We start from the raw sequence: 13,221 nt of genomic DNA on the forward strand, positions 1-13,221 counted from the left end.
CTAGTATTCTGTCTAACCAGATTATTTTCCAGTAAGATTACATGAAAAGTTACTCTGTAAGTACTTTCAAGAACTGAATAATATTAGGTGAAATGCATACATTTTTAGGTGGTATTAAATTCTGTATTTACAGAATATAATTGAAAATCTAGTAAGATTATATGACACATAGAAGTATTGCTCTTACAGTTTCTAATAAATATTTTTGCTAGTATCTTGTCTGAGTTGAAAGAAGGCTGTTTTAGTTCATACAAAGCTCAGACAGTACCATCAAGGGGTTTTTTGTTGCTTTCTTCAAGCAGTGTACCAGTAATAGAAATGCTAGCCATACAGCTTTATGGAAAGGAATTCCTAATCATTTCATGAAATTTGGCTTTAAGCATTCTTTAAAAAAAAGTCGTTGCTATCTCAGTGCGTTCTCTCTAGCTTAAAGTGAAACTTCAAAGAACCTTTGCATTTTTATCAAGATTTATATAGTACTTCATGGCAAATCAACTTTTTTTAAGATTTTGCTAGGTATTGAGGGTTTTTTCTCAGCTAAAATTTGTATGCTAAAAATTTCTGGTAATATATGATGTATGAATTATACCAAATTTCACATACAGGCTTTGCTGTGATACTACCCTTTGGGTGACACCTTAGCATACTAGCCTTGCCTGAGAACTGTAGAATTCAGTTATAGTTCACATTCTTTAATGTCTCTTCTTTATAGCATTTGTCCAAAAATGCATAAAGCTTGATTTTTTCTTTCATCAGGTTTACTAACATCAGCAGCAATAAATGAATGTAACAGATCTACCAACTTGCTCTAATTCTTAAAGTATAAAGAGAATTAGACCACAAATCAATCAATTCAAAAGATATATGAATTATGACTACTGAATTTATTTTTTTTTTGTCTTTGGTTACCTTGGCTCTTCTTCTGCTCTGTCATCGTTTTATATAAGCAGAAATTCTCTACAAACTTGAATGCTCTTCAGCAGTAGAGGAGGAACATCAGATCTGATGATAGGACTGTTTTGCAGAAAGCTTCCTTATATCCTGCAAAAGACTTAACTTTTTTCACTGTCCAGTGGAAGAGCTACCTCTCCCTGTAGACCTTGTTCAACTCGTCTAATTTTAGATCATATGTTTTAGCAATACTACTGCTCCTTGGAATAGGATTGAGAGTCTTTATCAAACTTATGTAGGGATTTTATGTTTTCACAGAACCGAGCCTTTAACAATATGTAATCATCTCTGTTTACAACACAATAAAAAAGTAGATTTATAGAATGTGTTACCATTTTGGAAAGGAGAAACTGAGGCAGAGGTTTTGCTGTTTTCTTAACATTATCGGGAGAGACCTTGATGAAGTCCATTCTCAGTTCACCATAATCTGTACTGTCTTTTCAAGAAAGGATAGTCTTTAAATGTATACAAGAATAGCTGGTAGTGGTTAGGGTTTTATCTGGATTAGGAAAAAGTAAGTGATGCAAAGGGGATTGAAAGGGTAAATCTCAATCTATTAGTTTAGCTGCCTATGTGCAAAGCTCAGTGACGTGTATGTCAGCCTCTCTGGTATAAAAATCAAGCAGTGAATGTGGTGGAACCTTCTTTCATGGGTGCAGTCCTTGTTGAGATCAAGAAGTACAGAGCTGTATAAACACTGAATATTTTATTTTCAAAATGTTAGATGAAGCTTTTTCATTTTTAAGTTCATCCTAGCATTCTAAAGATCTTTTTTAGGAAGTTAGAGTACAGCAGTACAGCTCCCATTCCTTATTTTTACTATTAAACTTGGAAGCATTTTTTGAGGAAGGATGGCTATTTTGCATACAATATAAATAATGGATTATGAATACTCTTACTCTATATACTATAGCTTAATGGGATGGCACAAGACTACTTTAAATAAAAAAAATAATTAAAAAAAAAAAAAACTATCAAAACTGAGGCCACTGTAAATTCAGGAGAAATCTTGAGATCTGAAGCATGTAAATATAATCATTAAAAGGCCAGAAAGAAGCAAAGCTACCCCTGCTCGAAGCCCAGTCTCTCCATGCTAAAAGTGGTGCAACTGTGCCATTTTATGTCCTTGTGCAATACTTAAGGACATACTGTGCCATTGTATGTCCTTTGTAGCAATACTTAAGGCTTTCCTTCTCATGAATATCTCTTCTTTGCATTCCTCTGAAACTGCGCCATGTGTGGTGGTCTGTCCCTGAACTTCTTTACATGTGCAACATCAATTACTAATCTTTTCAACTAAAGATTGGGCCAGATTCAGCGTCTGAATGTCACTGCACTGTCTCTGTACACTGCAGTACATTTTATGGAACTTAAAATGAGACAGTGGGATATCAAGTACCTTGTTTGAATTCACAAGGATTTGATTATGTGTGGAGAAATAGAATCTACAGTTTGCCAACTCCTTATCCTGTCTGTAGCTACTGTGCAGTCATTATTTTGTAAATCTTCAAATTTTGCTGTTGCAAATATATGATAGTTACTTTTACGCTTGTCTTAGGAAAAGGCATGAAGACATTAATGGTGAAGAAACAACATGTACGTAAGCAATTCCTTTTCTACACCAGCACCCTAATAGAGTAATCCAGCTGTATTATACATGTAAAGAAAAGCAAAAACTTCACCAGTGGAAAGGCACAACTGAAGCAGTTCAAGGAAGGAAGCCATTACTTGTTTGTAGAATACAATACATAGCACTTGCTAAGAAATGTGCATTGGCATTCTGGTAGTTAACAGTTCCTTGGTTTTGCTTATGACAATAGACAGATTGCCACAATGAATTTAAGAAAAGGTATTTGAAGTGCTGTATCAAATGGGGTTTTTAATCTCAAATCTGAATTCCAAAATATTTCAAAGTTCTTAAAAAATAAGAGATAACATTTAATTGTCTTCCAGACTTTAGCATGATTAGCTGTGGAAAATAAGATCCATGAGGTTTTTAGAGTAAAATTATTTTTCGTAGTTGTTTATTTCTGTTAAATCCATTATGGTATCTAGTTCCTCCAAGTTGGAACAGAACAGAATGTTGCCTGGAGTACTACTACGTGTAAATGTCAGATAGTGGAATTAAAAAATTTGCTAAACCTCTCCTTTCTTGGCTTAATTGCATGCTGGATTTACATGCAGTCAGGGTAACACAAATTATAAAGGCATTTAATTTTAGATAAGACTACTAATAAATATTTGAAAATAGATATTTATTACTGAAAGATGGAGCACAATAGCTTAAGCACAGTGCTGATTGATTTATCTGTGTAGCTCTCTGATTGGAGCTTGCTTGCATCTGACTTGTTCACAGCACAAGCAGACACTGTGGGACTTGTCTGTCCCTATCTCTAGTTTTTGAGTTCCAGCATGAAAGAAAGCTTATCTATTTCCCTGTGCTCTAAGTGACAAAACTGTTTGATAAACCTAATTGTAAATTACAATGATTTTCTAAGGAATATCTTCTTGCTAATGAGAACTTGACTGCCCTAAGATAACTGGTGTTGACTTGTATAACTAGCAACACTTCACATATTAGCTCTAGTCAAAAAGTGCTTTTCAAATTCAGTTTGTGTTTTTGATTGAAAATCTTAGTCTATTTTGCTGGCTGGTTTTGTGATTAATACTTTTTCTTACAGATGCAGTTCTTGGTATTCAAATTAGAAACAATTTTAAAATACATACTTTACATGTGATTAGAATGTTAAAATGGCAATAAAGACTGTACCAGGATAATTGAAAGACAAGTAAAATCACACCTGTTATTATTGTAAAGTATTAGAAAACAAAAGAAATACATCATACTTAGTGTAAATAAAATGATCAGTAAAAGAGTGTTATGAACCAAGAATATGTGTCCATCAGCATGTGAAGTTCATAATCTGTTACGAGGTTTTACAAGTGTTTATAGATTTCTCAGAAAAATGTTAGTATTTTCACTGGTTTTGCCTTCAAATTGTTCCCTATGAGTGCAGAAGGCCTCTGATTACATCAGTTTCCTAAGACTTCTGTGCTTCTGTGGTAAGAGCTTTTGTTTTGTTATGGGCGAGACTGGTTATTATATTGCATTATTGCCTTCCATAGGAATATTTAAGTCATCAAAACCATTGACTGTAATACTTTATACGCGGCTACTATTTTCTGCCTAAATTTAACCTTTGAAACACTAATTTTTGAGGAGCTCCATATATTTCTTTGTGAAAGGTTATGTTTTGAAGGGTTCAAAACTCGGTTATGGAAGGATTCTAAATTGGTTATGTTTTGAAGTGTTCATTTTACTGCTTAGAGACAAATGTATGCCAGTCAAATGCAAATGTAAACAGTCTGGTATTCATTTTGAGTCTTATCAAGCGGCTGTGTTAACATGTTGTAGTTTAACCCCAGCAGGCAGCTAAGCACCACACACTTGCTCTCCCCCCACCCAGTGGAATGGAAGAGTCAGGAAAAAAAAATAATTAAAACTTGTGGGTTACTGTTTAATAGGACAGAAAAGGAGAAGATAATAATGGCAATAACAATAACAACAACATACAAAACAAGTGATGCATGATACAGTTGCTCAACACTCACCAATTGATGCCCAGTCAGCTCCTAAGCAACAGCCTCCAGCTAGCTTTCCCCACAGTTTCTGTTTTGGGCATGATGTCATATGGTATGGAATATTCCTCTGGTCAGTTTGGATCATCTGTCCTGGCTACATCCCCTCCCAACTTCTTGTGCCTGTCCAGCCTTCTCACTGGCAGGGCATGAAAAGCTGAAAAGTCCCTGACCTAGTTAAAAACACTACTTAGCAACAAATAAAACCATCAGTGTGTTGTCAAAATTATTTTCGTATTAAATCCAAAGCACAACACTATACCAGCTAATAGGAAGAACATTAAGTCTATTCCAGCTGAAACCAGACATAGTATTTTGGGGGTTTTACAGCTCTGTAGTGAGTGAAATTCACTTCCTCAAACTGATATCTTAACCAGATATGGCAACTCCAGTTATCTTCACTTGAGGATGAAGCGCATCTCAGGCTGTAACAAGGTCTCCATGCCAGAAGTACTGTGGTCATATTTTCTCATTAGTTCCTTTCATTTGTCACAAATACGATTTTCTAGTGTTTTTAAAATTAGACCAAAACCATAAAAGCTGTATATGTACATAGAAGAGACAATTATTTTCCATAACTCAGGGGTCTTTCATATCTTTTCTTACAGGTATAAGCTTGCACAGTTTAATTCATTAGCCTTAAGCTTTCTTTTAAGACAAAGAATGTAGGGATCAGTTGATGAAGAGAAGAAAATTACAGAGTTTTGAATGACCTATTTTCTAAATTGTCTTTTTTAAAAACAAAACAAAAAAAAAATGTTTAAGCTCTTACATTTTGCATTACATCCTGGAAAGTCAGAAACCTTGACTTTATGAATTCATTGCATAGACTTACGTGGGAGCCATCAAGACAATGGGCCTAAATTTGAAATTATTAGTAGACATTTCTGTGTCTCAGTCATACAGTTTTGTTACTTTTGAAGAAGAGACTTGTTTGCAGAGAAGCTTTATACCAGTAGATCTTTGTACACTTAAGTATTTTTCTGGTCATTTGTAGAGGCCAGGTGGGAAGAGCACCATATGCAAGTACATGTTAGTAGACAAATTTCTATAGTTTCTGTAACCCAGATAGAGTATTTCCTGATACTAATTGCTGGAATTTTAGCAACATTATAGCTATATCCTTTTCTTCTTGAAATTTGTTTAGCTTTTCAAGTAGGAGAACATTTTTAGAAATTACAACAGTAAGAGGCAATCTTAGGTTTCTTAGTCTCTGAACACAATGAACTTTGGGATGCTGGAATGTTAATGTGTTCAATATCACAGTGCTGAGCAAGCTCTAGTTATCTTACAAATATCTGGTCATGTCACTATTTTGTATTAACAGTAGGTAGGTATGGTTTCAGAAATACTGATTGGCTTGTTTATGAGAAATCAATTTCTGCTCTTTGCCTTTTTCTTGCTTCCGATTGCACTATAAATTTCACAGTGTGTGATATTAATTTCTTTTAGAATCAAATGCAATGAAACTGAATGGCATACAGTCTATCTGAGAACAGCATTCATAAAATATTGAGTAGATTTAATGAATAAGCAGTTTCTTCCTAAAATAAGTATTTCATGTTCTCTGTTTTTCATGTCTTAAATGGTTCTAAATAAGACTCATTTATGAAGTAAGAAGTGATTTTAGCTTTGGCCAGCTCTGATCCAGAATTCTATATTATCAGAGCTCTAATTAGTCTTATTTCTTTATTCCTTGGCTAATGAACCCACATTTCATTTTTGTTAATAAGTTATTTTGAGTGTGAAAATTACTTTTCTTCTTGGAAGAATGTTTATATTGTAATAAATCTGGAGGAAAAATGTAAAAGAAATATCTGCGTCCCTGTAACTTTCACTGCTTCATGCAGATGCTGCATGTCTTTTTTACTAAAGTTAGGATGAGCTGATAAAAGCCTGTTCGGTTACCTTGGGTTAAGAGATTTTAAAATATTTTCTCTCTACCTTGACACACAGCTGTTGTTACCATGTCCAAGAGGCTTTGTGTTAGCTCCCTGACAGATATGCGTTAGTCCCCAAGCTTTTAGGGGCTCAATTATCTGTTTTCCTCACTTCTGTCATTTGCAACTGCTTTAAACAATAACTTTGCTTCTCAAGTTTACCACTGTTATGCTGATGTGTTTAAGGTTAGACTTCTTTGTGGTCTAATTTAACAACATTGTAAATATAAAGATTTCCAAAAATAGGGCAATAATCTGATATAATTTTGATGGATTATTACAACAGAATTAACATGACTTGATCCTTGCTTTCTAGAAAAGGTTAATTTCATTTTGTCCTTTCAACCTTTTTCTTTGCTGTCACTTTTAACAAAGATTAAAAGGTAAAAGTAATAAATACACAACTGCTTTTTTTTCCTTATGTTGTTACTAAGTGTTATGTGTTGTGTGACCCTCTACAAAGCATAATCTAATGAGGCCATATAAAGTGTTTCTTCTATCTCTGCAAGTTGATTTACATGAAGATGATCTATAGAAAAGATAATAGAAATTAAAGCTGAAATTGGAAGGTTAGAGAAGGCTGACAAAAAATTATGTTTTCAATATTTCAGCTATATTTAGATTTTTTTCTTCTCCAAACTACATGTGTCATTACCTCATTTTTAAGATGTTAGATGATTTTACTGTTTTCAAAAAAACCCAAAAAGAAATAGCATACAAAGCTACATTTTTTGCACTTAAGTTTAATGGCATAGATAAAGACTGTGAAGGTGTTCTCCCATTAGGCAAAAGTGAAAAGTATTTCATTTAGACTCAAGATGTCACTGAGAACAGGATTGGAATCATTCAAGCCACTTGTAGCCACTTGGAAAAGCCCTTAGAGCTGGCACTATCTAGAAGGACAAAAGGATGTAATTATAAAGCCACACAGGCAAATATTTTTGTACTTTTGTCCTGGGATCAAGTGACTGCATCTAAAATTTCTTCTCAAATGCTGTATTTCTGGCACTCTTTATTTGATAAGACAACCTTGTAAATATGTACTGACACCATTAGGGGAGAGGGAAGAGAACCTACAACTTCTTCACCGTTGAACAATTTTGTTTGAAGCCCAAGAATGGTCAGTATCATGAGATTTGAGTATACAAGGATGCTGAAGGATGCACATGCAGATATGTCTTTGTGCAGGTAATAAAAATTTGACACTGATTGATTGAAAATTTGTGTAACTGAAGTTGTAGGGAAAATTAGGTAGTCTTTTATGTCATCTTGACTGTCTTGTGGTGACACTGATTGCTATATTGTAGTTTTGATCCATTAATTGTCTCTCAGTACGTAAAAATGATGAGAAATAATTTGAAAACTTGTAGAGTCATTAGATAAAATTTTCAAAATATTTTTCTAGGTTCAGAATTTTTATCCAGGGTAAGAAGTGTTTAATAATTTCAGTATTCTGCTAAATTATATATGTGGTGAGTATTAATAAAAGCTTATTTAACTGCAATGTCCATTCACTTTTCAATTATATATTATTTGCTGAAATATCTAATGAACATACTATATAATAAAAAGCATGATCTGCTATTCGTTGCTAATATTTGCAATAAAATCTCATTAGGAGGTATTTTTCTGGAATAAAAAATAAAAAGTCTTTCTTATGACCTGGTTGATCTCAATAAGCCAGTTAACAAAGGTGAGTATCTTGTTCAAAATCATGTCTTACAGGTACAGGATTTTTTCACTTACATAGAATGTGTTTAATACTCTAAATCTTACCTGTTTTTTAGGAAATTAACCTGATGAAAATGTATAATTCTGAGGTTAGTTTATATTAAAAAGCATAGGCCTAGTGTGACTTCTGAAAGAAAAATAACTGTCATGCTTGCTAATTTTCTTGCTAATTTTTTTAGCAGAGAGGTTGTGTGTTTAAACAAATATAGAATTTGGAGTTTCACCTGTTTTTCTTCCATGTCAGGGGTTACCATGTTAATATTTCTCTCCTTTCTTTGTGTATTCATAAAGTAAGGCAACCTTTTCCTAATGTCAAGCACTGCAAAAATTTTCTAAGTATTAGGCTCTCACAGGTTCCAAGGGTTGAAAATTTATAATGGTGGTAAAGGAACTATGGTTAAGGAACTCTGTCAGAGGCATGCCATTTTATTAGTAACAGTGAATTTTCATTCTAGATTTTAGAAGGAAGCAGAGAGGGGACAAATAGATGTGAAGGGCTATCATTCAGTTCTGTTATTGTAAGCTATAAGAATTAGGTGGTTGCTGTTAAAATCTAAAATTGGCAGCATTGAACAGTTAAATCAGGTTGGGAGACAGTCTATTGGTTGTTCTAAGTGGAGGAAAAAGGCACCTGTGAATGTAGGTCTATTTTCCAAAAGTTGTGACAAATTCATCAATACTTTTTTTTTTTTTCAAACTTGGCAAGTAATTTAATTTTGTGTACTGTAGGAGGGTTGATTTAAGAGGCAGAGTAGATCATTAGGAAATGGATCTAAAAATTAAAGAGGAATGTAATGGATCAGAAGAAATTCTTATGATTTATCATATCAAATGCATTTTTTAAAATGTCTCAATGTAGAGAACAGCACAATAGACATGTTATCTAATCTAATGAATAGTTTCACATATTACGTTAATGGGACTGAAAATATATTTTATTAACTATATTTTTGAGTAATATACTAAACAATGCAGTTGCAAACATAACAATATTGACTTGATCACAAGTGTATAAGAAGCTCCTATTACAAGACAATTCTAGTTTTCATATTGATTTTCTTGCTTACAAGAAATCAAGCAAGGAGATTAACAGAAAAAACTTAGGTGTTTCACTGCAAATTTATCATAGTTGTGACAAGGCAAACAAATGAGCTGTCTTATCCATACAAGCTTTAGCAACATATTGATACACTAGTGACATGTAGCATTTGATGACCTGATGAATGCTGACTCCTTCAATAGTCACTGAAGAAATAAAAACATGAATTTAAAATTACATTTTCTTATTTTTTGTTTCCATTACAGTGCATTTATAGTTTATCCCTAGAAGAAAACTCAAAGCTTACATCTTGCAATTGAAACTTTTCAAAGTTACACAGTAATAAAAAAATGGAAATTCACATTTGTATTATTTTCCAGAGGACTTGTCTGTATAGAGTTCAAGCAACTCACATATTCAAAGGCTTATAGGAATGTTGATATGAAAGCATTCAATGTAAAATAATATTTTCTTCCAGTATATACACGTAGTCATATGCATTTTCAGTGAATTGTATGGAACAATTCACAAAATGAAGAAATTGAGATACGGTACATTACACTTGTGGATTGTGATCTTGCTATTTAAAAATGATCTATTGTCTTTTAACTGTGATGTTATTGTATGTGTCTTCCAGATGTGTGGAGGTGATTGCCAAAGAAGGCCGGAACCTGAAAGAGCTGTATTTAGTATCCTGTAAGATCACTGACTATGGTATGTAATACACCTGTATCTGTTCTTTTATGAAGACTGAGCTCTACTAGCTTTGCACAAGGACTCTTATAAAAGTGTTGGAAATCTGTAGATAATTTTTTTCCAAGACCTTTATCCATACAAATAGGTAATGTACAAAGAGTGTTTGACATGCTTAAAAATATCTGTGGTTAGAAGTATGAAAGTCAGTGTATGTATGTGCTACAAGGTTTCCTTATAGAACTGACAGTTACAACGCAGACTGGGTAGAGTGCTCTTTGGATTGTCCTGGAAACCAGGAGAGCATTTCGGAGGAAAACTATAAGAAGGGTCAGAAAGATGATCCGGGAAATTACAGGACTGTCATATTGACTTTGGTGCCTGGGAAGCTGATGGAGCAGCTCATCCTAAATACATCATAAAACACATGAGGGACAACCAGGGGAGCAGGCCCAGTCAGCATGGGTTTATGAAAGGCAGGTCCTGCTTGACAAACCTGATCTCCTTCTGCGACAGGGTGACATGGTTATTGGATGAGGGAAAGGCTGTGGATGTAATTTACCTTGACTTTAGCAAGGTCTTTGACGCTGTTTCCCACAGCATTCTCCTGACAAAAACGGCTGCTCGAGGCTTGGACAATCGCACACTTTGCTGGGTAAAAAACTGTCTGGATGGCCGGGCCCAAAGAGTTGTGGTGAACGGAGTTAAATCCAGTTGGCAGCCGGTCACGAGTGGTGTCCCCCAGGGCTCGGTTTTGGGGCCACTCCTGTTTAACATCTTTATTGATGATCTAGATGAGGGGATCGAGTGCACCCTCAGTCAGTTTGCAGATGACCCCAAGTTGGGTGGGAGTGTTGATCTGCTCGAGGGTAGGGAGGCTCTGCAGAGAGACCTGGACAGGCTGGAGCCATGGGCTGAGGCCAACTGGAGGAGTTTCCATAAGGCCAAATGCCGGGGGCTGCCCTTGGGCCACAACAACCCCCAGCAGCGCTACAGGCTTGGGGAGGAGTGGCTGGAGAGCTGCCAGTCAAAGATGGACCTGGGGGTGTTGATTGACAGCCAGCTGAACAGGAGCCAGCAGTGTGCCCAGGTGGCCAAGAAGGCCAATGGCATCCTGGCTTGTGTCAGCAATAGCGTGGCCAGCAGGGACAGGGAAGGGATCTTACCCCTGTACTCGGCACTGGTGAGGCCGCACCTCGATTCCTGTGTTCAGTTTTGGGCCCCTCACTACAAAAAGGACATTGAATGACTCGAGCATGTCCAGAGAAGGGCAACGAAGCTGGTGCAGGGTCTGGAGCACAGGTCGTACGAGGAGCGGCTGAGGGAACTGGGGGTGTTTAGTCTGGAGAAGAGGAGGCTGAGGGGAGACCTCATCGCCCTCTACAGCTCCCTGAAAGGAGGTTGGAGAGAGCTGGGGATGAGCCTCTTTAACCAAGTAACAAGCAACAGGACAAGATGGAATGGCCTCAAGTTGCAGCAGGGAATGTTTAGACTGGATATTAGGAAGCATTTCTTTCCAGAAGGGGTTGTTGTGTGTTGGAATGGGCTGCCCAGGGAGGTGGTGGAGTCCCCATCCCTGGAGGTGTTTAAGAGTCAGGTCGATTTACCGCTTAAGGATATGGTGTAGTTGGGAACTGTCAGTGCTAGGTGAACAGTTGGACTGGATGATCTTCAAGGTCCTTTCCAACCTAGATGATTCTGTGATTCTGTGAAAATACAAACTTAGGTGTGCATTTCTAGATGCTATAAAAGCACAACTCAGCAACTATGAGTGTGGATTGATTGCCTACTGTCAGCCATAAATTTTAATGAACTTGGTATCTTAAAAATTCTGTTATGATAAAATAGACAGTAACAACTTAGGAACTGGGCTTTCTGTCCTGTAGACAGTGTAGACAGATTTGTATTTGGAATAGAAAAACTTCTTAGCAGTTGAGTGTGTTTGCAGAGGCTGCTTTGTTCTATCTTGTTTTGTTTTTTTCAAATGAGATACTGACCTCAAATAAGACACTTCTGCAATGAGGCCAAATTTTTAAAATTCTATCTCCCACTTCAGTGCCTAATTTTCAGTAGGATTTGCAAACTGTATCTTTGAGATGTGCATGTCACATTTTCTTACTATTTTGTTTTTCATTCACTCTTTCTATTATAATCTTTTACTCCATCGCTTCATGAAGAATTACTATGTCAAAGTAGTAAATTACCTTTCCAGTGGTCACAGACTCATTCTTTTATTTTCCCCTTCAAATATAGCTCTTCACTGGGGTTTTCATGGCTGTATTCAGCCATGTATACATGGCTGTATTGCAGGGCTGTATGTTCGTCTGCAGACTTCAGCTCACCTTATGTCCAGAGTATTTGAACATGAACTCACAATACAGCTGTAATAGTTGTGAGAGAGCTTTGGGGCGTGGCAGAGGAGAGGGACCGTGGGCTTGTAGGACTATTTCCTCGGGTCTGCTGTAGTTTGTATTTCCATGCGCAGATAGCTCTTGGCAAAGTTGAAAACAGATTTTCTTGACTTGATACCACCTGGCCAAGTTAAATTCGTGAATTTGTGAAATGGGAACTACCTGCTGGAAATTCAGGGATGGGAATTGTCTGTAGAACACAAAGTGACAGTGAAGGTGCTTCTTGTCAGTGCTATAAGGTCAGAGGTGCAAGACTCAGTTGGAAGTGAGACTGTCTACTTGTGTAATATAGACCTACTAGCTGTACTTTTGAACCTTGTGGCTTTGACAACCCATGTAGACGGAATGATCATGGGAATAATGGAATTCCGTATCTTGAAGATCAATAATTTCTCACATGGATTTCACCTTTCACTGGCTGCAGTTATTGAGAGGAAAACAGGATTTCTCCCAAAAGTAGGAAAACACACACTGAGAAACTAAAGCAACTGAGCATAGGGAAAGACTTGTTTGTGAAAGAATGGAGGAAGAGGAAAAGAAGTCCCCATGGCTAGATGAGAAGTGGGAAGTGTGTTTCACAGAAGAAATGGGTGGAGAATGTACGTAGAGTTTGGATGATTAGTCATCCAACCTGGGCTTTTGTGGACTTCTGTGACCTAAGGCTCACCTGTCACTAATGTATTGGATTCTGTAGTCATTCAGCATTATTGCAGTCAGATACTGGGACTCTGAGAACTTTTTCAGTTGATACTGTTGATGCTAGGTCTTACTATTCACTAAAAAATTGACTATTTATGCTAATAAGGATCAGTAAGAC

The 13,221-nt window shown here is 36.2% G+C and overlaps 1 protein-coding gene across 1 annotated transcript in view; it reads left to right on the forward strand.

Annotated features, from left to right (window-relative positions):
- Window positions 1-13,221, forward strand: part of FBXL17 (F-box and leucine rich repeat protein 17) — a 318,512-nt gene that overhangs the window by 206,406 nt on the left and 98,885 nt on the right. Inside the window, exon 7 of the mRNA XM_074932732.1 lies at window positions 9,938-10,014. Coding sequence (XP_074788833.1) covers window positions 9,938-10,014 — 77 coding nt within the window. The remainder of the gene's footprint in view (window positions 1-9,937; window positions 10,015-13,221) is intronic.

Source organism: Athene noctua, chromosome Z, assembly GCF_965140245.1.
Source record: "Athene noctua chromosome Z, bAthNoc1.hap1.1, whole genome shotgun sequence".
NCBI classification, from domain to species: domain Eukaryota; kingdom Metazoa; phylum Chordata; class Aves; order Strigiformes; family Strigidae; genus Athene; species Athene noctua.